Source organism: Erithacus rubecula, assembly GCF_903797595.1.
Source record: "Erithacus rubecula genome assembly, chromosome: 1".
In the NCBI taxonomy this organism is placed as follows: domain Eukaryota; kingdom Metazoa; phylum Chordata; class Aves; order Passeriformes; family Muscicapidae; genus Erithacus; species Erithacus rubecula.
The window spans coordinates 80,651,710-80,677,965 of record NC_136658.1 but is presented as its reverse complement, the minus strand read 5'-3'; the positions used below and the strand labels follow the sequence as shown (position 1 = coordinate 80,677,965).

Sequence of the window (26,256 nt, the reverse complement as noted above, 5' to 3'; positions counted from 1 at the left end):
GATTTTAGCAAGGTTTTTTCTATGAATTAATATGGATGTTCTTCCCACTTCTCAGTACAGATAAGTTTACATTATTAAACACTTGCCCTTTGGGGACACATCCTTTTGTAAAACTCCAAGTTTGGATTTGCGTGTACAAACAGCGAGATTAGACAAACATTTCAGTAGTCCAGCACTTTTCCAGGGACAAACCTATTCCCTTTCTCCAAGTTATGAAGCTTGGAACAATAGAACCAAGATAAATAACCTTAAATATTCAATCTAAGCCCCAGTTCAGGAAAGCAGTTAAGCAACTGTTTCACCATTCAAGAGCACAGATGTCTTTTTAGAAACAAAATATAATTTAAATACGTCTATATAGAAATGTTTTCCCAAATTAAGGACTTTCTCCCAAGAACATATGCTTAATACATCTGGTTGGGTGGAGAAGTTTTACATGAACATACCTGAGCTTTGTATGAGGTCCAGTTTTCTGTGATATCTTTGCTAATCATTAAAACAGAAAAAAGCCAGAGACATTTGAAACCCAAAGAGGATTTCTGCAGGCAACAGTGCACAAAGAGAATAAATGCAGCCATTTATCACAACAGTGGTGCACAGGGCTCTGTTTTATCTATAAAACACCTAAGCTTGGTTGTGTAACTTTTATTTTGGTATTCTCCCTCTCCTGAGTGCTTGCCTTGCAAACTCTTTCAATGTTTGTGTAGGCAGGAAGTATAGACATTGTCTACATATATTTATCTCATCAATAGAAAAATTTGTTCATGGGTTAATTCTTAATTTTTCCTGTGCAGAGATGCCAAGTTTGACAGATATTTTACATGGGCAAAAAATTAATTTGGAAAATTCCTGCAAAATTATATAATATTATAACTATATCAGGGAAAATTTACTGAAAAGGTTTTAAAACCTCTTACAACAAATGCAAAATGTAAAATGTAAATATTTACAAATTTAAATATTTAAAAATCTCCAGTCTGTTTATATACAGTATATATAACAGATGTTCTTTGGATTTTGTTGCTATCTAAAGGTGTTTATAGCAATTAAAATGCAAAAAATATTTCCATTTTCTGCAAATATAGACTATTTACATTAATTTGGACTGCTTATCTAGAAACAAACTTCCTGCTTCGAAGAAAATCTAACTTCCTACTTATTTTTCCAGTCTGACAGTGGAAATAAGAGTACAGGAAGTATTTTCTTGCAAGAGAAAGGATTGTGTGATTATGTGTTTAATATTCATCTTCCCTTAATCTTGTTCTTGACAAATATCTTGAACTGCCAAGTGTCCTTATTTACTGGCAGCTGAAAACTGTTCCTGTAATGACAATATTTATTATCTGGAATGTATCCTGACAAGATTTTGCTTGCAGTCACCCTGCATGTTGTGCATTCCTTACATCATATGCAGTATTAACTGAGGTCCATGAGCTCAGGCAGATTACATTTGGACTCCTCACTAACTTCAGCTGGTAGGGTACAAAAACTCAGCATACATTATTCAGCTCCTTCTTCAGCCTGACATTAATATTTCTTCCCACTTTCACAAAGTCAAGACAGAAAAATTTCCTCTCAACCATTGCCAGTCAAGTCATACTGCTTGTGACCAGAGCAGGTGGATCTACAAACAAACATTTTTCTCAGAGTTCAGAGTACTTTTCCACATTAATCCCCCAAGTTGTTTTTCCAACCAGATCTTAAAAATAAACAGTCATGTGTTTCCTGAGATCACAGGCTGATCTTTGCCTATGGGAATGTACATACCTTTAAGGCAGAGAATATATGAATTAGATTTTATTGCTCACAGCTTTAACCACCATTAAATATCTAGATCAAAATTAAATAATTTATGTACTGTAAGCAAACTAGCAACACTAAGTTTGATATATTTCCATCTAGCTGCTAAGTTGCTCCTTATTAATAAAACCTCAAAAATATATATATATACCCCACAGGTTTCCTTTTCCTAGGCACGCTGGGAGCTTAATAAATGAATTCACTGGATATAATCTGTGGCCATTTGAGTTCAAAAGTGAATTCAGGAAAGATAAAGAAAAACAAAGCATCCTGAACCATTAACACTTTTGAGTCAAGTAGGGGAGAATCTCTAGTTTTCAAATTATGTTCATGAGTCCCAGCACTGTCAGACTTGCTGTGGTTTTTTTACTTCAATTCAGTCTCTGTAATGGTCTTCATGACCAATGTTTGAAGCACATAAGTGGTTATAGGGTGGGAAGTACAATGGGTGAATATATTAAATAGAAGGAGACTATGTACATCATTGACATTAGGAAATAAACCTTTTTCCTATTTTCCTTAAAATTGTTTGCAAGTAAGAGGGGATTTCTCTCCCTCATAAACTTTATTAAGGATAGGTAGACAGAGGCCATCTGGAGAAAAATTAAGCAGGAAAAACAAATAAGATTCTGTTTGACAAACAGAGTGTGAATGAACAAGGAATAAGGTTTAAAACAGCAGATATGCATGAAAGGAAAAAATCTGGTGGACAATAAAAGCAAGATGAAAGAAGAAGCCATGAAAGGAAGCTGGAAAATAAAAGAAAAATCTGCAGCTCCCTGCTGGATTATGTCTCTTGTTGAAGTACTCTGCAGCAACCTTACTGCCATTACCTTGTACAGTTAGGCAGCTCATACACCATGGACAAACCAGAATGTGTTGATTTCCTTAGAAATAACAGCAAGTCTTTTACTCCAGCCAGGATAATAGTAATGATAGCCAAGACCACATCTTGAGAGGGCTTTTTTCCCATTACTGATTCATTAGGCAAAGCACTAACTGAAACTACTGCTAATGAATCACTGCTGCCTATCAAAGTTGCAACAGCAACCTGAAAAGAGAAAATAACAGTATGTGGTCAACTTTAAATATAGTGCAAAACTCCTTTTGCTTTTTATTTATTTGAGTAGCTCCAGGATGTTGCTAATCCTATAATATTCCCCCTAATAAGAAATGTGTGAAGAAAGGTTTCTCTCTCATCCTTTGCCTTTACAGCATCTATGGAGGAGGATTTTAACCCTTCTCTAAATAAATCACCAACACTTGTTGATTTTCAGTTGTCCTTAATAAATCACTCAGGTCTTCATATGCTGAAGCTGGTTAGCACTTACTCTGAATTGCTAGAATTTCCTATCATAAATTCACTTCAAAAATATTAATTTAATGCTTCAGCTATTTCATTATTCTTTTTGATTCTGTTCCAAATAATTTTCCTATCATCCCATTGGAACAAACACAGAGGCTTATGCTTACCATATTTATTTTCTGTCCATTTCAGGTGCCACTGATTTTCCGCTGTTTGGAACCTATGAAGTTTATAATGTGGGTAAATGTAGGGAATAACCTTCTGATAGCTGTTACACTGATGTTTCCACATTTTTATTAGTATCTAAAATAGTAGATTGTGTTCACATATAACTGCATATTTTGCTATATTTTCAATGATATTTATTTCTTTTGCAAAACCCAAAGCATCCGTATAGAAAAAATACCCTTAGTAAGCACTTCAGAGATTGGGATTCATTCAGGAAACAAATATGTGAACAAATCCATTGACTATAAAAAGTTATACAGAAAACAAGCAACACAGCAGGACATAGAAGCCTTTTATTCCTGGACCTGTTCCCATATACTAAATCTAAAATCATGCTGAGTCACTGGAGGAAGTCTGCAGTACCAGTTGAAGACACTGAAGGCAATTTTTGCAAATACTTTGTAAATAATATTTGACTTTTTAGATGAAACCTTTCTCTTCCTGGATGGTCAAGCAATTTTAATTTCTTACTATACCTTTTAAATTTGGTGTCTTAGAAATAATACACTTTATTTCAACATTTTTCAGAAAACCAGAATTGCTTTCTAGGACTAGACTTAGTGTTAATGAATACATGGTACCAGAAGCTTTAGCATGTTCTAAAATAAGTGTATATGAGTAGCTGCAAAAAAATCCATGCAATTAGGCAAGTTTCCTTTTATAGCTGTGATGTGCACTTGGCTTATTCCTCAAAGAATAAATCATAATATCTTTCTCAAGAGAGCTGGCTGTTTCTAAATTCTACAGTTTAATTCTATTATTCTAATAGAATTGATAAATATTTTTAGAATCATACCTCAGTAACATCTTGCTAGCAAGGCATTCATAAACTCACTGTGCCATAGAGCAAAACATTTCCAGTTTTTAAACTCATTTTGATTTGACCTGTAGTTACTATAGAGATTAAATATATCCAGTCCAGTAGCTCTAAAAAACATTAAACTACCACAGTATAAGGGGTATGACCCTTCCATGAAGCCCTAGAGAGAATCAGGTTGGCTCTGCAATGGTCAACATATTTTTAAATGGTCTAGAGTTTGAAGTAAAAGGTTAAATGTGGAAGTCTAAGAGTTATTCAGAAGAACATAATTATTAGTAAAGGATTACAAAAAAACCTAGGAAGAGCAAGCAACTGGGAAAAATTGTTCTGTGACATTCACTGTGGACAGTTGTAAGTAATGTAGATAGAGGAGCAAAATTGACCTTAACTGACATGGTGAACAATGTGAGCTAATGATTATGACTCAGGAAATTCTGCTTGTTATTGTAAGATGTTCTTCCATCAAACTATATTCCTCAGTTTATTTGTCAATATGGTCCAAGAAGTGATATTAACAATTATTGGGAATAGAATGGAAAATCAGAAGAAATAAGAAGGCTGCTGTGTAAATCCGTGGTGTCTTGGCTAGCATTGATACTTCTCACCTTTTCAACTCAAAAAGGCCATTGTGAAACTTTGGAAAGTGGGAAAGGGATGAGCAAAAATATGAGAACATTTCCTTAGAGTAATTGAACAAACAGACTATGATGTCCAGACTGAAAATAGATCTTAAGAATCATGATTCAGAAAAGAGATGGCTGTGTATTACCCTGTTCCCAACCCAAAGATTTGGGAAAGGTATTGGGAGAGAAGTGTCATAAAAATGAAATTAGCAAAGGACAGGTACAAAGCAAACATCTGGAATAATTTTCTCACAATGTAGAGTTTATCTGTGAAACTCCTTGAGACAGTTGAATTCACAGAGGTTCAGCAAGGAGTTGGATAAGTTTGTGGAAGGACAATCCATCAGCTGTATTCTAATAAAGGTGATCATTCAAGAGTCTTTGGGTCACAGAGAACGCAATTTTATGTTTGCTCTACTCTTTGAAAGAGGCAGCTCCTAAGCCAAATTGCCAGGGACAGATGCTGGGCTGAGCAGACCCTTGGCCACTCTCAGGGTTATTCTTTGGTAGATAGCTCACTCTTTGGTGAAGCTTTAGTATTCCATGATTTTTCCTTGCTTTCAGTGATTGCCTTGCTCATCTGCTGGAGATGGTTTCTTTTACTCAGCATGGCTCACATTGCCTGGTGGTGCTGTAATACACATATTGCTGTCTTACTACATTTTACACAGCTCAGAAAGGGCAAATAGAGCTCAGAGAATCATATGTTTATATTTACTATATGTCTCAAAACAAACATCACCAAATAGCCTAATGGGATGTCAATGAAAATGAAGAAACCATCCTCTGAGATCAGACACAAGCATACTAAGCATACTAAGGATAATTCACTTCTATGTTATTTATTAATTGACTAGCATTTTATTTAGTTATTTAGGGAGAATTTCACTGGAAAAATAACCTCCACCCACTCTACAGATCCAATCCATTTTTATGGAATCCTGCACACTGGTTTTGTCAAGGATGCAACCACTCTAACTGTGCCTTTTTGATGTGCAGATTACATTGGTAGCTATAATGGAAGGCAATGAAAAGTGTACTTCCTTGAAAAGTGTATTACCTTGAAATTATCTGAAGCACCTGGGTAATTTTCATTACACTCATGTAAAGCTTTGTGTAAACAAACAATTTTATTTTCTTTCTACAATTTGCTTTTTCACTTAAGGTCTTACTGAGCTCTTGGTTGCGCAAAAGAAGAAAAAAGATTGTTGAAAGGAGGAAAGTCAGTTTATATTAGGAAAATCCTCAGCAAAACAATATGTAATTTAAAAAATTCCTTTAAGCAGAATAAATTCAAGTTTAGTTGCCTAAAAGTGTTATCAACATGATTTTGTACTCCCTCTGCATTACTTGTCTTCTTTTGACAAGTAACATAGCAGAGAGAAAATCCCATTTGAGTCCTGTTGATGTAGCACTTCTGAAGCCAGCGAGATCTCTCTTGCACCAAAGTGTTTGGGAGTATTTGCTGACAAAAATAAGTGGATATCATTTGCTGCATTTCTGTTTTTCCCCCTTGCAGAAAACTGTAAATGCAAACATGCAGTTTTGTGCCAGCTAGTGTGATTGCATTATTAGCACAATTTGGTCAGAATTTGCAGGAAAGTTTCAAGGATACAGAAGCAGTATCTGGTTTTAGTTATTTTTTTTATTCCTTACAATGCACAATTAAAAACAATTAGTACACTGTTTTGTGTGACCATAGTCTCATTTTTATACTCCTACATGCAGAAAGTGTTTAAATGGAACAGAAAAGAAAAAAAACCAAAACTTAAAATATCCTGTTTTAGCAGAAGCTGATTTTGCATTTTCCAGGGCTTAATAAAACAGTTCTTGTACAATCGATGACTGCACCAATATTGCCCCGTTGTGGGAAATATTGAGGGCTATAAAATACCTTGTGACTATTTTTAACCAGAGATCAATGTTAAGCTGATTAAAATAAATGTTTAACTGAAACAGAATTCTAGTTATTACACAGTGAACTGTTTTTGACATTGAGACAGGCCAAATTCAATTGCAGAAAAACTGTCTAAAGGAGTGTCTTTCAGGGTCATCGTTTATTCCTTGTTTTGGTTTGGTTGTTTTGATCCAGACATCACAGACAGGGGGTTGGCGGTTTTTTTAGATTGGTTTTGTGGGATTTTTTGGGGGGGTTTTCTTATATGGATAAAAGGAAACAGAAGTTATGCTGGTTCTGGGAGAAAATCTTCTCTTCTACAGATGGTCACTGTTAGCACAGCCTTGAGGTTTCTAACAGTGCTGCAAAATCCTGTGATGTCAGCCCCATCACAGGAGATCTCAGTGATCCAGGGGGGTGGAAGGCTTGGTGAGAGGTCTGGCATCAGTGGAAACAGCTCTTCCCCTCTGGCTCCACACACTTTCTCTGCTGAACCCACTAGGAGGGGTGGCAGCCCTTGCTAGAGGGGGTGCTGTGCCTCTTTTCCATTGGTCTCTTAATATCACATTTCACACTTAGAGCAAGCCTATATATGAGTAAAACAAGATGTATGATTAATCTCACCTCTGATTTAATGGGAGATGTCTGTCTGATGTTTCACCACTATTTATGACCATCCTTTTGGAAAAATATTTGCATTAGTTTATTTTAAGAAGTAAAAATAGAGGCAGCCCAACACTGTTTAGGAGCTTTAAAATGAAAAACAAAACTTCTGGGGAATGCAATCCTGCTTCCAAAATAATAACTCCTTCCACAGCATATTTTCAGGACATGTGTTTATTTTTAATGTAGATAATGATACATCCTTCATAGTGTACAGAGTTCCTGCTTAACTGTCAATTATTACAACTTGAATATTAGTTACTTTCATACAAATAGCTAAATATATTGACAAAGAAAAATGAAGCCCTAAAAAGAAATCACTGAACATCTGCTGTTGTGAATGAGTTTTTCATCTGTGACTATACTCAGATTGTGTCAATACAAACTTTCAGGCAGAGCTTATTCCCTTGAGATGGTTCCTTTTTATCTGCACACTAATTGCATTCATAATGGAATAAATGGATTTTTTCAATTTTGGTTGTCTAGTTCTTCATATTCAAAAAACAAATGGTTAAGAATATCTATATCTGATGTTTATACCAACAACCATTTTGATTGATACCATATATTGGGGTTTTATACATCTTTTTCCTTTCATATATGTTCTTAGCATTCTGACATAAACTAAACAAAAGAGAAAGTAGTCTCTTGAAAGTATAAATTACTACGAGTTCCAACCTACTACAACATGAGCAACAAGAAGATAGCACATCCCAACGGTACAGGACACGATCATCATGGGGAAACCTAACCTGAAACAAAAATAAAGTAAAGATTAATAAAGATACTACAGTTTGTTCTCCAACCAATTTACAAAAAGGATATTTGAATTATCCTACACATTCCAAGTGAAAAATATGTTTATTGAAATACCAAAAGCAGAGATGTAGTGAGCATATAACAGTCTAATATTCAAGCTCACATTTCTACCTCCAGCCTTAGAGATATGAGGTCAAAATTCACATCTTTCATTGGTTTCAGAATATCTCTTCCAATTGTCTCAGAATCTTGCATGCCTTGTTGTTTTGGCATTTTTCAGGTTTTTTCCAATCACACAACATGAAATTTTACAGGCAAAATAAAAATTCTTACAAATTGTGCTGCATTAGAAATTATTTTCAAGTGTGCATCCCTTCAGATTAGGTGTGTGATCCTGATATGGTGCTTTGTAACACAATATGTGGATTAAACCCATTAAATTGTTTCCCTGTTGATCTCAGTCACATACAGCTAGCATTCCTCTTCCATACCTCTCACCAAGTCTAACATACTTGAGTATTAACAGACTGTTGGAAATAAACCCCAGGCACTTGTAAAATTGCTAAAATTTGCTGTTCTACCCAAGAAGCTATTTCTTTTTCACCACAGGAAAAGATTTTCAGACAACACTCAGATTTAATAGTTCTCTTTAGACTGACAAAACACAGAGTAGAGACAGACAAGTGAAAAGGATGTTGTGAAGTTGGCCAAATCCTGATGGCTAAATCTGTGAGTCTTTCAGATGTGTGAAAAGAAAGAAGTTTTCTGAAACTCAAAAGCATTATTGTATGATACCAGAGGTCTCTGAAAAACCACTGCTGTGATCACACTCATTTGTTTTATGTTACTAAAATCACAAGGAGAGCTCAAATGAGAAATGACCATACCACAAATGATATCCTAAAACACTTTCTTTTGCCACATTCAGACACAAGTTTCCATAAAATTTAGAAAAGCATGGCAATGTTCTCTGAAGTTCAGCATTTTATTAATTCTTTTTCTTTAACAAAGACCATCTTACACATGTGGGTATATTAATTGTGCCTTTTTGCCTTACTTTGCCCTTAGGAAGTTACTTGAGCTTTTTCCCATCTGCCATTACTGACAGAGAGTACTAAGACCATTTTATAGGGGACAGGAGGACACTCTTCTTTGAGCTTGGTTGAATGAGCAGCTACTTCCTTTAGCAAGCCACAGCAAGAAGAGACCTCCTGGGGCATTAAATGTGACACCCACTCCCTCAGGCTATGAAACCCCTTGCATAAAATTAAAACTAAACTTCTCAATCCCTCATTGCCATCTTCTTTCTACCTGCAGCAGTGATATTACCCTAAACTAATGAGATCCTCATTAAATGTTTCTTCCATTGCTGTTTTTTCTTATGAACATGCATATATATACTGCAGAGAAGTGTTATTTGCTTTCCAGTCCGATTTGTCAGATTCTTGTTTTTGAATTACTTGTTTCTTGAAAGAGCTGAATCACTCTTCAGTCACTAAACTATAATAAAGACGATTATACTGTAAAACAGAAGAACTAATGGATCTCCTGGAGTTATTCTAGGAAAAAAGAAGCAAAAAATAGGAAAATTAATTTCTTGCCTAGCTAACTCTTTTGCAGACCCTCCCGTTCTTCTGTCAGCCAAATTGATCTGTGGCATTTCTTGATGTCACTTAGACAGAAATGTCCTGATAGGACATAAAAAATCAGACCCAGCAATGGCTATAGGAATAAAATAGGGTGGCTAAAACCTCCTACTACATCCTTTAGTACATTTAATGAATGCTTCCTGTGTCTCTGTCTCCATGACAGGCTGGTGAGCTGGAGATTGCTACAGCACTCATAAGAGCAGCAGCTGCTGTTTGACAGAAAACATAGATCTCTTGACCCCACAGTTGGCAGGCAATGAGCTGGCACTGGGAGGAGTGGAGACAGAGCAGATCCTAATCTGTATTAATGCAACCTAACGAGCCTCCCTGGAGAATAAAGTAGCCCAGCAATGAATATTATGCCTTTCTGAAGACTGGCAAGTTGAAGAAAGGATCCAAAAAGATTCAAGGACTACTTGATCACTGAAAAGAGAACAAAAAGGCTTGTTCAAACTTGGGGGACGCACAAGTAAGAAAATGGATTAATTATACAGGGCCACATGCAGGAAATGGGATCATACCACCACTGTCACAGTGACAGTCAAATGTGTAGCTGGAGCCAGAAGCAGCTGGCCTGGGGAGGAACCTCATTGCACAGTGTGGATGCTCACATAGGGCACAATTGCAAAGCTGTTCTCATTGCATGGGCAATTACTCCACAACTTGAGGTCTGAATTTCAGGCTCACTGGCCTGAGCACTAGGTAATTGTATCAAATGCAATGTGGAATTTGTGTACCAGAGTGAGAAGAGAGAAAACAGTCACTAAGTATTAGTTACTGCAGTTAATCGATTCCCTGAGTATCATGGGCATCGTGCTATTTACACTACCCATTGCTCTTCCCTAGGGAAAACAATGTTCCTGTTCCAGGCCACATATGACACAATGTATGACTACAAATGTTTTCTTTAGTTGTGTTAAGTCCAAGAATGCATATTTGAAAATGTAAAAATTCCTTTCAGCCACTCTTATTTTCAGCATACCCCTTGGAATCAAAAGGGACCATGTAATTCATTTGTTCCTCTCCAGAGAAAATGCTCAGTGGAGTTTAGAAGTTATCAAAACCTTTTGTATTCTAAAACTTCTGATTAATAAGAAACACTAATGACCATATTTGGCATAAAAATACATTTTTGCATCCTGCACTGCACTTTCCTTGTCTCTTCTTCTCTGCAGACAGGGATATACACAGAGTCTGCATGGTTCCAAAGGTGCATTTTGGCCCTCATTTTGTCAGCTGAGGGAGGGTTTACCACTGCAGAGAGGAAGCAAGGTCAGATACAAGGAATGGAAAGATGACAGGATTTAGCAGTCTCCCCCTTTTTGCCCTCCTTCTCTTCATATTAGAAGCTTATATATAAAACTCTTATCTAAATGAAATCACCCAGCCTAAATATACACGAAAAGCAGATGTTAGCTCAGTGTGAGATAGTGAGAATGTTTCAAGTGAGAGCCCCAGGGACCTGTCTTGGACAAAGTTTTACTTATTAATAACTTCAGCGATCCAGTAAGGAAAAGCTTGCAAATTGTCCCAGTGTGGGAGAGATGTCAGACTCCGTGGAGAACAGAATTCAGCATGTTCCTGGCAAATCAAAATGAGAATTTGAAATGAACAAAAATGAAACTCTGTGAAGGTAAGTGGGAAATATGTATTAGAAGTCAATTGTAGGCACAAAACTATCAAGAGAAGTGAACCTTTTCACTGGAAATGACCTAGATATTTCTAATTCTGTCTCACTGTGAGATTTCTGGCCCTGTAATTACTTGGAGAAAAGCAAACCACTGTATGATTATTCTGGGAATAAATTCTATTTCTAATAAGTTTATGCAGAAGGGAATATTGCAGTTTTCTTAGGTTACAAGTTTATCCAATATTATTTGCTAAATAACAATAGTGAAGCCTCTGGTGTCAGAATTGTGTTTTCTTGAACAAACTGGTCTCCTACATTATCTTGCAGCTCCATTTTGTGATGCTTCAAGAACTAGAAGGATCCAGTATGTATAAGACTCAGGTTCATTGCCCTGTTCTGCATGATTTGGGACAAAAAATACAAGATGTTCTCATGCATGAAAACCTTGTCTACAGGCACTATCTTCATTGACAGCTGCATGAAAACCCTGTCTACAGGCACTACCTTCATTGACAGCTTATAACTTGCACAGCCTGTGAATCCTTGGGGAAATCTTTGGAAGGAGCATGTCTCCAAAGAAATGGGCAACCTTCAGTGGATTCTCAGTGGAAAAGCAACAGCAGAAATCTCCCAAGACAAAACCTCTGGCAGTGAAAGAAGACTGGTGTTAGACAGGGGAAAGAGTTAAAAAAAGAGTTAAAGCTAACTTCTACTTGTATTTGCAATTTAATGCACAATTTAAAAATTCAACTGGTAGAGCTTCATCAGGCTTAAAATTTTGATTTTTCTCAATTTGTATCAGTTTCATACAGCAAATTGTACAGAATTTATAACCTCAGCTTTTGCAGAAACAGACAGGGCCTGGACAGATGGTGGACACTAATTGAACACAAACCAGTAATGTGTCTTTGCAACAAAGAAGGGATGCATTAAGAAAATGTTACCAGCAGGTCAAGAGAGGTGATCCTTTCCATCTATTCAGCACTGCTGAGACTACACCTGAAGTGCTGGATCCAGTTTTGGCCTTCCCAGTACGAGAGACATGGACATAATGGAGAGAGTCCAGTGAAGGGTACAGTGATTAAGGGAGTGGAACATCAATCCTGCAAGGAAAGGCTCTGGGCTGGGGCTGTGCAACCTGGGGAAGAGAAGGCTCAGAGGGGAACTCATCAATGTGTATAGGATCTTGAAGGGATGGTGTAAAGAGCACAGCACCAGGCCTTTCTCAGTGATGCCCAGGGAAGGGGCCAGAGACAGCACAAAATTAAGCACAGGAGGCTCTGTCTGAACAGAAGTGTCAGGAACACTTTTTTACTGTGCTGGTGACCAAGCACTGACACAGATTGCCCAGGGAGACTGTGGAGTCTCCATCCTTGGGGATATTCAGAAGTCATATGGATATGGGCCAGGGAAATAGGCTCTAGGTGGTGCTGCTTGAGAGAGACCACCAGAGGTCCCTTCCAACCTCAACCACTCTGTAATTCTCATACTTTTATTTGTTCCTCTGTTATTCAACACAGGATAAATAGACATTATTTGCACACCTGAAGAGTGACATCTCATCAGAAAATATTTAATGAAGAACAGATAGATAGAAGATAATTCTTCTCAGTCCTGGACAGTCTCTCCCTGTATGCAGTCCTTTGCTCTGGAATTTTGATAAAATGAGTTCATCCTTAAAAGAACACCTAAAAGTCTCTAAAAGCAGTCTCAAAATAGACTCAGGTGTGGGCATGCTTAGGACCTTACAGACATAAGGTTAGTTCTGAACAACAGGAAGGTTACACATTTTAATGAAAGGTCATAATTCAATTTGCAAAGTAAGTAATTTTCTCTTTGATAAAAGGATATAATCCCAATATTCATCCTATTTCTTCTTTCCTTTTCTTTTAATGGAGACTACCTTATAAATGTCCTATCATTTCAGTTGCATCAACCTTTCCATCATTCCTAATCTTTGACATACTGATCTAGCTTATCTGAAAGGAAAGTATGGACTTTCCTAACAGCTTACAAAAAGTATATTCAAAATGTTTATCATATACTCATGACCTGTTCAAACTCAGACACCTGTTGTAGCTCAGAAAACAGGTGGCTAGAACTGCAAGTGATCATTAATTTAACATTAAACTACTGTGATTTTTCATATAGTCTGGAATTAAATAAAAATTACAGTGTGGTTACCTACTGGTTACCACACATAAGAGTTTCTGTGAAATTTAAAACACAGAACAAAACCTATAATTGTACTTTCATCTGCTTGCTAAATTTACAAAAATTTCTCATGATATTCTGTCTGTTGGAGTCTATGCCAAGATTTTCCACAGAATTTCTGCCAGGACTAAACTTAAGATAGGGAAAATCAGATCCTGAGCAAGAAAACAGAAAGGTGTTATGGTTTGCCTCCTACCATCTAGAACATTCCCCTAGAAGTGTTTGGCAGTAACTTTAACATAGGTATATGCAGAACAAGCAATAGGCCTTACCTTGGCCTTCCAAAATTCTGATTACTGAAAGAAAAATTTCAGACTTTATTCTAAGAGAATAATTGGTCTGCCAGCTCCACCTGGCAGTCTCTAATGACTGTTAATACAATACTTGTTACAGTCTCTGTCTAGGTCATTGTAGTACACCTGTGATCAAATACAGGACTGTCAGAATAAGTGACTGATAATTATTCAAAACCTATTCATATATGGTAAGTTAGTAGCCAGTAAGAAAAACCATGAAAAAAAAATTTAAAAAAAAAAGGAAAACACATCACTTCTAGTAAAAAAGATGCTGTAATTGATCATCTAAAAAACAGCAAGACAATTTTTAGATGACAAAGGTATCTGACCTTTCTTTTTAAAATAAATATATAATTTCAATAGGAAAATGTGAAATCCTGCAGACAACCAGGGAAGAACAGAAACAGATTACAGAAAAAGTACAGAAACAGACCTGAACATACAGAACTAGTGGTGTTTTTTTCTTGGAAATACCAACATAATGAAGGTGAATTTGTCTATATGGCTGGCTGGATCCACCTAAATGTACATCATGCTCTTCGGTCAAACAACCCTATTCAATGCTACAGGTTTGGGAAAGAATGGATGGAAATCTACCCCCTGGAAAAGAACCTTGGGGTGCTGATCAACAGCCACTGAACACGAGCCAAATGGTGCCCAGGTGACCAAGAAGGCCAATGGCACCTTGGCCTGTAATAGTATGGCCAGCAGGACCAGGACAGTGATTATGCCCCTGTACTGGTGAGGCCACACCTCGAGTCCTCTGTTCAGTTCTGGGCCCCTCACTTTCACAAGAAAGACATTGGGGTGCTGGATTGTATCCAGAGAAGGGCAACAGAGCTGGTGAATGGGCTGGAGCACAAGTGAGGAGTAGCTGAGGAAGCTGGGCTTGTCCAGCTTGGAGAAGAGGAGGCTCAGGGTGACATTATTGCTCAACTACAAGCTGAAAGGAGGTTGGAGCAAAGGTGTCAGTTGGTCTCTTCTGGGCAACCAGGGCAAGAGGAAATAGCTTCAAGTTTTGCCAGGGAAAGTTTAGGTTGGATATGCAGAAAATTTTTTTCACTGAAAGGGTGGTGAGGCATTGGAACAGGCTGCTCAGGGAAGTGTGGAGTGACCATCCCTGAAGGTGGACCCTGCAGTGTTAGAGTAATGGTTGGACTTGGTAATGTTCAGGGTCTTTAACAAGCTAAAGGATTTTAAGTTTCTATGAATATTAGGAGAACATCTATAGACAGACTAATTCACATCATACCTTATTAAAGAATTGCAGCATGTCGTGATAAAGTGCAAAATAAAGATTCCAGATGATCTGTTACTGCTTTTTGTGACTTCGTGTTACTCTTGGATCTATCATCACATTTCAGCAATATATTTGCTCTCCACATCTTTCAGGAGGATCCCAAAACAAATTTTATCCTCGATTTGTGGCTTCTGGTTTTGTTATGAAACCTTTGTGCCATTCTAAGGTCTAGGAAATGCAAATATATGTAATTGGTTCCACTTCTTGGGAAAGCCATACTTATTCCTCTCCCTGTGTAATGAGGTGTGGTTGTGAGTCTGAGCTTAAGAAGATTAAAATCATTATGGCCAACTAGAAGAGAAAATCAATGAAGTATGTCTTGTCTGACAGCACTTGTTCTCATGAATTGTTTGAATGGTTCTGATACAAATATTCTACTAATGAGATAGATTTATACAAAACTAGTGAAGTTTACGGTGCAAAAATGAATGTATTAGGACTGTTGAAATAGGTTTTGCAATATTTGCAGTTACAGTTTCTGTATTTTATGAAACATTTAACATATTGTAAATTCCATTCTGACAATTACATGCTTTCTGGCTTGCAAAAAGCAAATTCGAGGCTTAAGGACATTTTTCTTAAAATGCCTTTTTATAGCTCAAATCTCCCTGCTATAACAAATGTCACATAAAATAAAATATTTCATATGTTTCTGAAACAAACTCTACACTTGTTTTAGACTACAAGGTATTTGTATATGGTCTAAACAAATCAAAGATAATAGATATGGCAAAAATATACGGTGATTTATTTTAGTACCAAAATTTTTCAAATTAAATAGCCTTTACTAACTTTTTATTATCTTGCTTTTTCTTAGCAAGAATTCAGGAAAGGAACTCGCTTGAATGTTATTTCCATTAATGTCCTTAATACCAACCCTCACGAATGGTATCTTGGGGCACTTTTCTTAGGTTTTATTTTCTTCCAAATGTATTCTGTTGTTTTGGCTAAAGCACAAGCCTCACAAGCCCCCACTGCCATCACAGTGCACTACAGTGTACAAACCTTTATGCCCCAAAGAAGCCACAGATCTGAGCTCTTACATGCTCTTTACAAGGAAAACTTCTATAAACAGGTCTAATTTTAAATGCACTAGCAAACTAAGGCTATGAAAATAGGTTATGAAACCTATTCTAAGTGCATCCATTCCACAGCATATTAAAGCTCCCATATAAAAAAAATTAGAAAATAATGTCTTAATATACCCTCTGGATTGTAACAGATATATATATAGCAACATTTTTAATGAGATGAAAGACAGTCACAGAATCATAGAATGATCTGGGTTGGAAGGGATCTTAAAAATCATCTAGTTCTAACATCTCACTAGACCAGGCTCCTCAGAGCTCCCTCCAGCCCAGCTCTAAACACTTCCAGGGATGGGACATCACAGCTTCTGGGCAATCTGTTCCAGTGTCTCACCATCTTCACAATAAAGATTTTTCTAATGTCTAATCTAAGCCTACTCTCTGTTTGGAGCCATTATGTTTTTGCAAAGAGTCTCTCCATCTTTCTCATAGGCTCCCTTCAGGTACTGGAAGACCACAACAAGGTCACCCTGAGGAGACCTAACAGATGGAGAAGATGGAAAAAGGATAATGTGGGGAGGCAGATAAGTACCACCAGCAGGATGATTAAACATGGACTTAGCTACATGAGCAGATCACAAATATTGTAATCAATCAGTCAGAAGCATCACTAATTGTTACAGATGGCCAACTTAGGCCTTAGGGCACTTCCAACTGATAGAGCAGAGCTTGACAAAGTCCAGCTCTCAACTCCTAAAAATGTACTAAAAATGTACTTTTCAGAAATTTCTTGGAGAAAGAGATGTTAGTCTTGGTGTTGTCATCTAACCCACACCATCATGAGTGTTATCCAGGCCTGTGTTGGGAATAGGAATTAGAGTCTGAAATGAGGGAAAAACAGAAATAAAAGCACTGGATTTTTTTTAAATTATAAGATAATTAAATGCATCACTAACTATAGATAATTAACTATAAGATAATTAACTATATTTAAGATAATTAACTCTATTTATATCTTCAACAAACAGGCAAAAACTAATATACTTGCAACACTAGTTTCTGCCTTCCTCCTCCCATCTCCAACTCTGCAGTGGAAGAGAATTGCTACTCCAGGGTAGCAATGCAAATGGGTCTGCACTTAAATGAAAACAACACAGGAGGGGAATAGAAATTCACTAACAAGGGACTTATGTAGGAGATAGCCTGGGCCAGCAATTTACACACAGGTTACACGTACCCCAGTCTTCATCATTTTTCTGTTTTAGACCTTTGAACAGCTTGGACAGTCAAACAGTTGGTTTAAGTCTAATCAAGTGATTCTTAACTGCTCTTAAGTTCCACCAGAGAAAAAATTATTAACATTCTAAAATATCAAGACTATTTTTTCAGATGTGTTTAAGATATTTTCCATGTTAGTTTGTTTCTCTAAATTCAGCCTTTCCAGCTAAGGTCAACAGAGTTTTGAATTTTCTGTCTCAGAAATAGAAGGCACAGTAACACACTTTAATGCATTTCTACTGTAGCATGATGAAAAAAAAATCTGAAACAAGCTAGGTATTAATATCCTTACAGTGCCAGAGATGGAATATGAGTATTTATTGAGTGGAATATTTAGATTTTTTTCTGTTTTGCCTTTAGAAAGTCTGTTTCTAGATAATTTCCATAATAATAGAAAAACAATTTATCTATATGCTGATATTTAGTTTTGAACCTCAAATAGTTTTTTTCAGTCTTTATTATCAGCAAGTAGCAATGAAAATAACAAATGGTTTAATAAAAAACATAGAAAAGGAAAAAAACCCACAAATACTTCTAAAATTATTTAGTAACATATATACTTTTTAAATGTGGTAATGTATGTCAAACAGTACCAAAAAAGAGAATAAAACACAGAAATCCTCCAGCCCTGCACTCTTCTATAAACTTTCTAAGAAATAATGCTTTTCTTTTTCTTTACTAGACTTTTTAAAAACATGTGGAATTAAACTGACACTTCACAACAAAAACAAACAAAAAAACAAACCAAACAGAACTCCCCAACAACCCAAATAAACACCCCCAAATGAAGCTCCCCAAACCAACAAAACTTTATTTATTTTTCAGGAGTGAGTTTTGTACCACCTCCCATAAAAGCAGTTCCTTGTCACTATCAATTTAAAACCACTCTCATTACCTAACCACAATTGTTTTAGTCTATTGAGCTGCTATTTTTCTGTTTTAAACTTTGGAGTAGGCCTATTTAAATAACCTTCACTGAAGCTGAAACACTGCAAATAATGATCAGGAAGTTATATAATTCTTGTGTTCTACTATGCTGTTTATATTAATGCAGTACCCCTGAGTGTAAATACAATAAGGAAGATTTTTTTTTTTAAGTTATCAAAATTCTCTGCTAAGTTCAAGCAGCAAAAAAGCAAGGCATACACTAAATACTACCACATCTTTTGTGTGAAAAGTAGTGTCTGGTTTACACAAGAAAACAAAAATCCATTTCCTATTCCATAAAAAGGACTGCTTCCTTTGAGCTGCTCTAAATTCAAATGCATTCTAATGAAAATAATGTAAACATTATGTTTACATTACAATGAAAATAATGTAAATCCTCCTTTCTTCTGATTGTACTGGGAGACACTAGCATACTCTATTTAACACATTATCTAGCAACAGGGAAAATCCCTTTGCTAGTTCTATTAAATTATCAAATTATTTGAGAAAATTAAATGCCCTGTAAAATTAAATTATGAAGTGACTCCAAATGTCCATATGAAGCTTTGGCAGGCAAATATAAAACATTGGATAAAGCAAACTCTAGCTGTGGAAAAATTAATATTTTCTCATATGAAGGTTTGTTAATCAGAGTATATATGGCAAATGTATATAAATTTCATACTGACAGTGTTCTCAGTTTCCCAGATTTCATATGTCTTTCTGCCATCTAAGTTATCTATTTGTTTGGATCTCTTGCAAATTGTTTTGCAAAACACTGCTTGGAGATACAGAATTTCTCCAAGCAAATATTCTCCATCCAGCACTGAATAATTCCAGTAATTGCAAAAACACCCTATTTAATTAGAAAATCACTTTCTAATTTCAACAATGTTTGAATAACACTCTTGTTCAGCAACTATAGTGTATGTCTAATCAAATTGAGCATGTTGCAATTAACTAGAATCTTGGCATTTGATGAATCTGAAAAAAGTAGGAATTTTTTGGAAAACAAAACCAATTTATATCAGAACATAAGACACTACACACATGAGAATTTAGATATATGTTGTTCAATACAAAAAACTCTGTGTGAACTTTGTATCATCTCCCAGGTGGCATAGAAACAGAAATTGAGTTAAAGCAGTTTGGCTTTTTTCTCTTCAAGTCAAATTATAAAAAGCATCTAAATGAGTGAGCACTTCATTAATTCTCCTCTTACAATCAACTCTGCTTTCCTGGATTTGTTCCCTTCTCAACTCCCTTTGCTCCCTGCTCCCACCAATTAATTGATCCTCAGCTTTGGACATGCTGTTTGTTGGGAGAGAATGATCTTCTCCCATTTCTTTATGGGCTCAAACCCTGTTCCTGGGCACACAACTCATACTCTGAAGTGAATGACCTTCCAAGAGCTGTTTCTCTCCAATGGCTGCAATGAGAGCCAAGTATGGAAATAAAGATATCAACACTGTGGAATAGAAAAGTGAAGTGAGATGAATCTTGCCTTTACTGACAAGCAGCTCCATCAACACTAGAAAATAATGAAGCCTTATTTCTTATCTATTTGTGTCTCAAGTTTGATTGACTTTCTGTCTAGGTAGAAACCTTTTTTTTGTATAACTTATAATGATGCTCACCTACATGGATTTTTCCGTGTGTGAAGAAGTGTGGCCAGACAGCTCTTTCCCTCAGTGAGAATATTAATAAGGGTTTATTTCCACTTCCTAGCCACCAACTTTGATGACATTTCAGGGATTTTAATTATACTTGAGAAATCAAACCCCCTATCTTCACCATTCTTTCCCCTGCCAAAAGTGTTTGAAATTGATAGGCACATTCAGAAGTTATTAGGTGGAAAACACAGCAACACATTCACAGCAGTATGATTGTACAGGAAAGCAGATGAAAAGTTAGGCTTTGATGAAAAGAAAGGAACAAAAAGCTTTTCAAAGACATTCTTTTTTTCCTGAAACAAACTTGTAACAAAAAGATAACTTGATATGAATCAAGAAGGATTAGACCAAGCGATCTAGCTTTGCATGTTCTTCCATTATATAGTTCTAGTCTGCAATTTAATGAGTACTTATAGGCATGACAAGGTAACAGGAAAGGGCAAGAAATGTGAAGTTAAACTTTGGCATACATTTTGAAATTTCGTGTAATTCCTAAGGAATTTTAAAGTTATACAGGAAAACTAAAATTAAGTTATTAAAAATAGAAAACATTATTATCACAATGTAATTTTAAATTTCAACATTATTTGATTACTGCACTGCTGTTGATACTGCCATAGCATAGACTTCCAACTTTATTAAGAAGTAGAAAATGAAATTCCATTTACTGAGATATTTTTAAAAGCCGCATGACTTAATGAACAATCTCCAGCAAAGTTCAAAGGCTTCAAGATTTTAATCAGTTTAAAACTCAGATATATACCTATTGAACATGAAAACATTACTAGAATAAGGAATAATACATAATTATGGTTCAAAGTGATAATGCTTCTGCATGTAATTTTTATTCTGAACAGTTACACACTCTAAATATTGTTCAGAAATCTCACAGAGCCAAAAATTAATATTCCATCAGTGTACATTATACCTGAAAACTCCAAATATTCTTATGATGAAGAGTAATATCTGCCAAAATATAAAGAACAAGCGAACTATTTGCACATATTGGTTGAAATTATTAAGAACTAAAATTGTATTTGAAGACTTTTTCTAAATGCAACTACATTATTAAGTTTGAAACAAATACACCGTGCTCTGGCAGCTACAATGGAAATAAACAACTAGCACCAGTGTCCCTAAAGTAATTTATTTAATTGTAAACTTCAGCACATATTTAGTGTTTCAAATTTTTCTATGCATTGACATTCTGATTGCTGGCACTTCAGAATATACACTGACTAAATATACTTTGTATCAGAAGAATGTACTCATCTTTGTAGTACAAAATTGAAAGAATGGGATAATCTTAGTAACCATTTAACTGAGGAGATATTTTTTCTGCAGTCTGAAGAGAACAATGAGACAATACCAAAGGCTATGTAAACATGAGAAGTGATTGAAGACTTAAGCAATGGTTTTTGAATGTCAGCATACCAGATATAAAGTTCCTTTCCTTGGTATGCATGTACATGCATTTCTGGCAGAGAAAGGAAGTTAGTTCATGCTGTAGGTCAAAAATCTCTGTGGTGCCAATCAGAAAGTTATACATTACCTTCTGCCTATTTCTCATTGTAAAGAGCATAAATCGTGTCCAGTATTCAAAGCATCTGGTGGGGGCCAGCTCCACAATCTAATGCAGGTAATGTAGTTCTCCTCCACGTTAGTGTGTGTACATATATATAAATAGGTTTTTCCTCAATAAGCTGTAATGTAAACTACTACAACTAAGAGGAGAGTTCATTTCAAGCCTCAGCTTGCCCCTCTTTCTTCTACCAGGGACAGAAACTTTAAAAATACTTGATAATAATAGAACATTTAATTTTATTGCCAACAAAATCACTCTCATTGGCATCCCCTCCAGTGACCTCTTAAGTGAAACCAGAAGCAATGTTCCTTTCTCTTCCTCCCAGCAAGGCACTGGTTTTGACATGTCTGCCTGTACTCTTCTTGGCCTTGGAGACCTCTTCATCTTCCAGCTCTCCACTGATATCTCTTCACATCTATGTCACTGTATTCTCTTGCCAAAGAGATGCTGTTCTTGACCCTCTTCTCCTACTTACCTTGCTTCTCACTCCAGATAATTTCACCACAGACTACATGCAATTCAGCAAAGTCTCCAGTGCTGACAATTCACTGATCTTGTTCCATCCAATTAATCTAACCTCTCTCTCCTCAAATCAAAGTTCAGCCCACTACTCTGCCAGGTCTTTACTGATGTCTAGCTATCAGTTTACATGCCAGCCAGCACTATTCTCTTTTTTTTACCCCTGCAAATCTTTCCATTTATCTCCTTTTCTCATAGCACTATCACTGTACTCCTTATCCTCACATATAATTTTAGTCCATTTGGACTCACATTTCAAGTTAGTTCTAAAGCTCTTTCAGATTAGTTCTGCTTAATTATTCTTTCCTGACTATTCACATAACTAAAATATAAACTTATGGCTCTCCTACCCCAGTTTGTCAGTGTTTTCTACAACTTCAAGAAGTACCAAGGATTATTCTTCAGCTCCAGAATTTGGTCATTGCAGGATTCTCTTTGAATCCCTTCAACAGTTCTCTTCTTACAAAAGCACAAGCATTGTCAGGTTACATAGACAAGTACTCCACTGTTTATTCACAGTGCAATGTTTCCAGCTGCATCCTGGTGTCAACCCTGACCACTATTTGTTATATTTCAAGTTATTAGCTTACTCCCAAAAAGCTTCCTAGCACTGATAGGGGTACCCAAACTGCCTGTAAAGTCACCTTATCTGTATTCTGCCACTTTGTTTTGCCTTGGCAAAACTGAGGGTACCAGACATTTTTGCAGCTCACTTCTTTGTGTTTCTCTCTCAGCTGGACTAACACCACTGAACTTGGGGTGTCCAAAACTGAGGCACTCTGAACAGGGCAGCAATCTGTGGAGCTATCAGAAAGACAGGCACATATACATGAGCACTGAAATCCCTACTTATCTTCAAATCAACTCACATATTTTTTACACTAAACTCGGTAAGTCATCTGATAAAAGAGTTTACTTCTTTCTACAAACCTTGTGCTTGCTTTGTCCTTAAAACATGCAGCAATATCTCTGCCCTGAAGAGAACAAGCACAGGATGACAATGGAGTTCTCACACATACAGACAGAAATCACAAAAGGTCAATTATTCCTGACTGAAGGGAAGCCACCTGCAGCACCAGGCAGAGCTGGTTTCAAAGCAAAATAGTGATAGCAAAAAGATTTCCTGATATCTGATGTATGTGAAACACTTTATGTATGGTTAAAATGCAAAAGAGGTAAGAAGGAGCTATAAAAAGGGCTACAGCTGCATAAGAACAATAGCAAATGAAGAACTGTTCCAACAGAGGATACCCCATTTCTGGTCAATGCCACTACTTATCTGTACAAGATTCTTCCCTCACTTTTCTTAGAGAAAGTGTTTTTCTGTTTGCCCATTCACTGATATTTCTTACACATCTTCATGTTCATTTGTGGTGTATCATTTTACACCTGGTTGTCATTCTTTAGGAATGGTACTCCCCAGTTCAGTGCCCCCACCAAAACTTTCCACACCACAGGCCACTCATCTTTTCCCCACCACAGGAAGTACAGGGCAGGTTAAACACCTCACCTTGGTAGCCCTTTTTTATTAACCCTCAATTAGCCCTTTCTTTATATTCATTACTACTGAACAATCCTATGCCTATGAGTTGGCTGGACAGGTACCATGTTTGTGATCAGTGTTTTACTCTGCCTTGCCTTGCCTTTTTAACTGTCCTGGACATTGACAAAACTTGTACCTGTGACCTCAGCAAGTGCAACACTCAGCACAACTGACCCAGGTGGAGTAGGCAGCTTGGGGTGGAGAACATGGACATGAATGCCATCCTCATGGATGGGAACTACCTGCACAGTAACTGTGCCTTGTACTAGCATGTCACAAACCAGAAGCACAGTATATTTCCAAATGAAGTGGTAACCAGGAGAAACACACTGGACTTCAAAGATTGAACTAGTATCCAAAGAACAATTTAAAAAATAATTGCAGAAAATATTCTGCAATACTGAGAAGTATTTCAGTTCACAGTCTTGGCAATTGAGCAATTTAGCTACTAAATGTTGTGCTAGCCTCAGGAACTGATGAGATAGTTCCTACAGCCTGGGGATATTATCTTCTGTTACATGAATTCATACACCTGCAACTTATATGGTTATGTATGTTTCTGTGAATTCAATTTAAATAAAACAAGCATTGAAAGAAAAGAAAAAAGGTGGTATCAGCAACAAACAGATGCAAATATTGCTAGATTAACCAGGTCATTTTGTTGCCAAAGCTAGACAAAGGGCCCAAGAGCCATTTGCTGATCTATAAGCAGCCTTGTAAACACCTCTCAGCAAGGTACAGCTCCATCTGGCACGAGACAATTTCTTGCATTAGAATTCTGGTATCACCTCCTGCTTACACCACACTACTGAACCATCTCAGAAGCTCTGTACATGATCCAACAGTGCCTACACTGGCACTCTGAATGTCTGCATAAAGAAAGAATGTGTCCTTTCACAGGAAGAGATAAAACAAATAAAGAGATTCTGGAAATATCATTAAACTGCATAGGAAATATTTTTCCTTTTCAATAGTATCATATAAGGATGCACATTTTCTGCATAAATGTCCATCCTTTAAAGAGTCAAGAGCAATATCAGAGTTTATCAAAAGGGCTTGATCTGTTTAAATAGATTGATAAAGTTAAACATGGAGGTTCTTTTGTTGATCTACCAATTTTTTATAGTTAAATCATGCCTTCCCTCCACTATGAGTTTAGATAAAGATGCAAAAAGCAGAGGCTGTCTCTCTGTTATAAAATCACCTTTTTATGGCAGCAAAACTGAAAGATAAACCAGACCAGTGTATTCTCTTCCACTGGCACCAAATCCAAGTCCCCCCACTACTATCTAATATTTACTTTCAAAGCTGTCACATTCATCACTCAACTTTAGAGTAATAAACACTCCTTTCAATCCTTTCAAATTTGGATATTTTGATTCCTCTTTATGCAAGGATGCCTTCATTTTATAACTCTACATATCAGAAATTTTCATGTGCTTACTGTGAACTGTGTACTCCCTGATCTTTTGTGATACATCCCTTGAATTGCAGGAAGACCAAAAGTTTTGTGGCATATTTTTCCTGGACTGCTAGATTATTTGACTCTTCATATAATAACCTGCTAATGCAGGTTCCAGGCCAATTCAAGTAAGTGTGGGTATGTTAGGACAGCTAGAAAAAATCAGCTATTAAATGGAAAGCTAGTTCCAATCTCAATCACTTTGTCATTGCACTTCCTTAATGAAATGCTAATGAAAATTAAATCCTTCTCTGTGCTAGTAAAAATATATTTTCAATATTTATTTTCTTGCTGGCAAAATAGTTCTGGTTTATTTCTAGCTATTTTTTGCTCCAGTTTAACCAAGTACTTAACCCATCTAAATCTCTTTTATTTTAATCACAAAATTAGGGATGTTACTGGATAGCCATGGGATCTGGTTAGTTTATATGTCTCTTGTTATTTTTGTGCATTAGTATGAATTTGAGGTATGAAGACAAATGATATCATGCCATCTATATGAGTAAGGTCATGAGAACAGATTTCAGATTTACCTTCGACTTTCAGCAGAGCTTTTGTTGAATGGACTTCCTGTTAATTTCAAATTCTTCCAGCTTGAGATTCAGACTATTCTTTTATCCATTTTGAAAATTTATAGTAGTATTTCTAGTTATGCTGGGTTTATAAAAGCAAATTTCATTGTAGGCACAACCTGGAATGAGTCCTGTGATCCTAAACTACCTGTAACCAGTCTTGGCAATGGCAAACAAACAGAAAGATCACACTTTACATCACAAAGACCCTGAGAAATAACCAGACAATATTTGAATTTGTATTCTTGCACCAAGAAGGTTTTGATAATTTTAATATTAAATGTCATTAAATCCCTAATAGCTTTGCTGCTGGAATCCATAGTTGTATGTATACAAAGGCAGAATTTGTTCTTTTCTAACACACATTATGATTCTATGAATTCTTTTATTTATTACAAGTATCAACATCTGCATAGAAATGAAAACACTTTCATTTCAAAATAGTGTATCATTTTCAACAGGAATTTATTTATGCTAACAAAAA

The 26,256-nt window shown here is 36.3% G+C and overlaps 1 protein-coding gene across 1 annotated transcript in view; it reads right to left on the bottom strand.

Annotated features, from left to right (window-relative positions):
• Positions 1-7,915: 7,915 nt before the first annotated feature.
• The window catches only part of OCA2 (OCA2 melanosomal transmembrane protein), a 180,534-nt gene continuing 162,193 nt past the window's right edge, over positions 7,916-26,256 (bottom strand). The window contains exon 25 of the mRNA XM_079311855.1: positions 7,916-8,089. Coding sequence (XP_079167981.1) covers positions 8,002-8,089 — 88 coding nt within the window. The 3' untranslated portion in view covers positions 7,916-8,001. The remainder of the gene's footprint in view (positions 8,090-26,256) is intronic.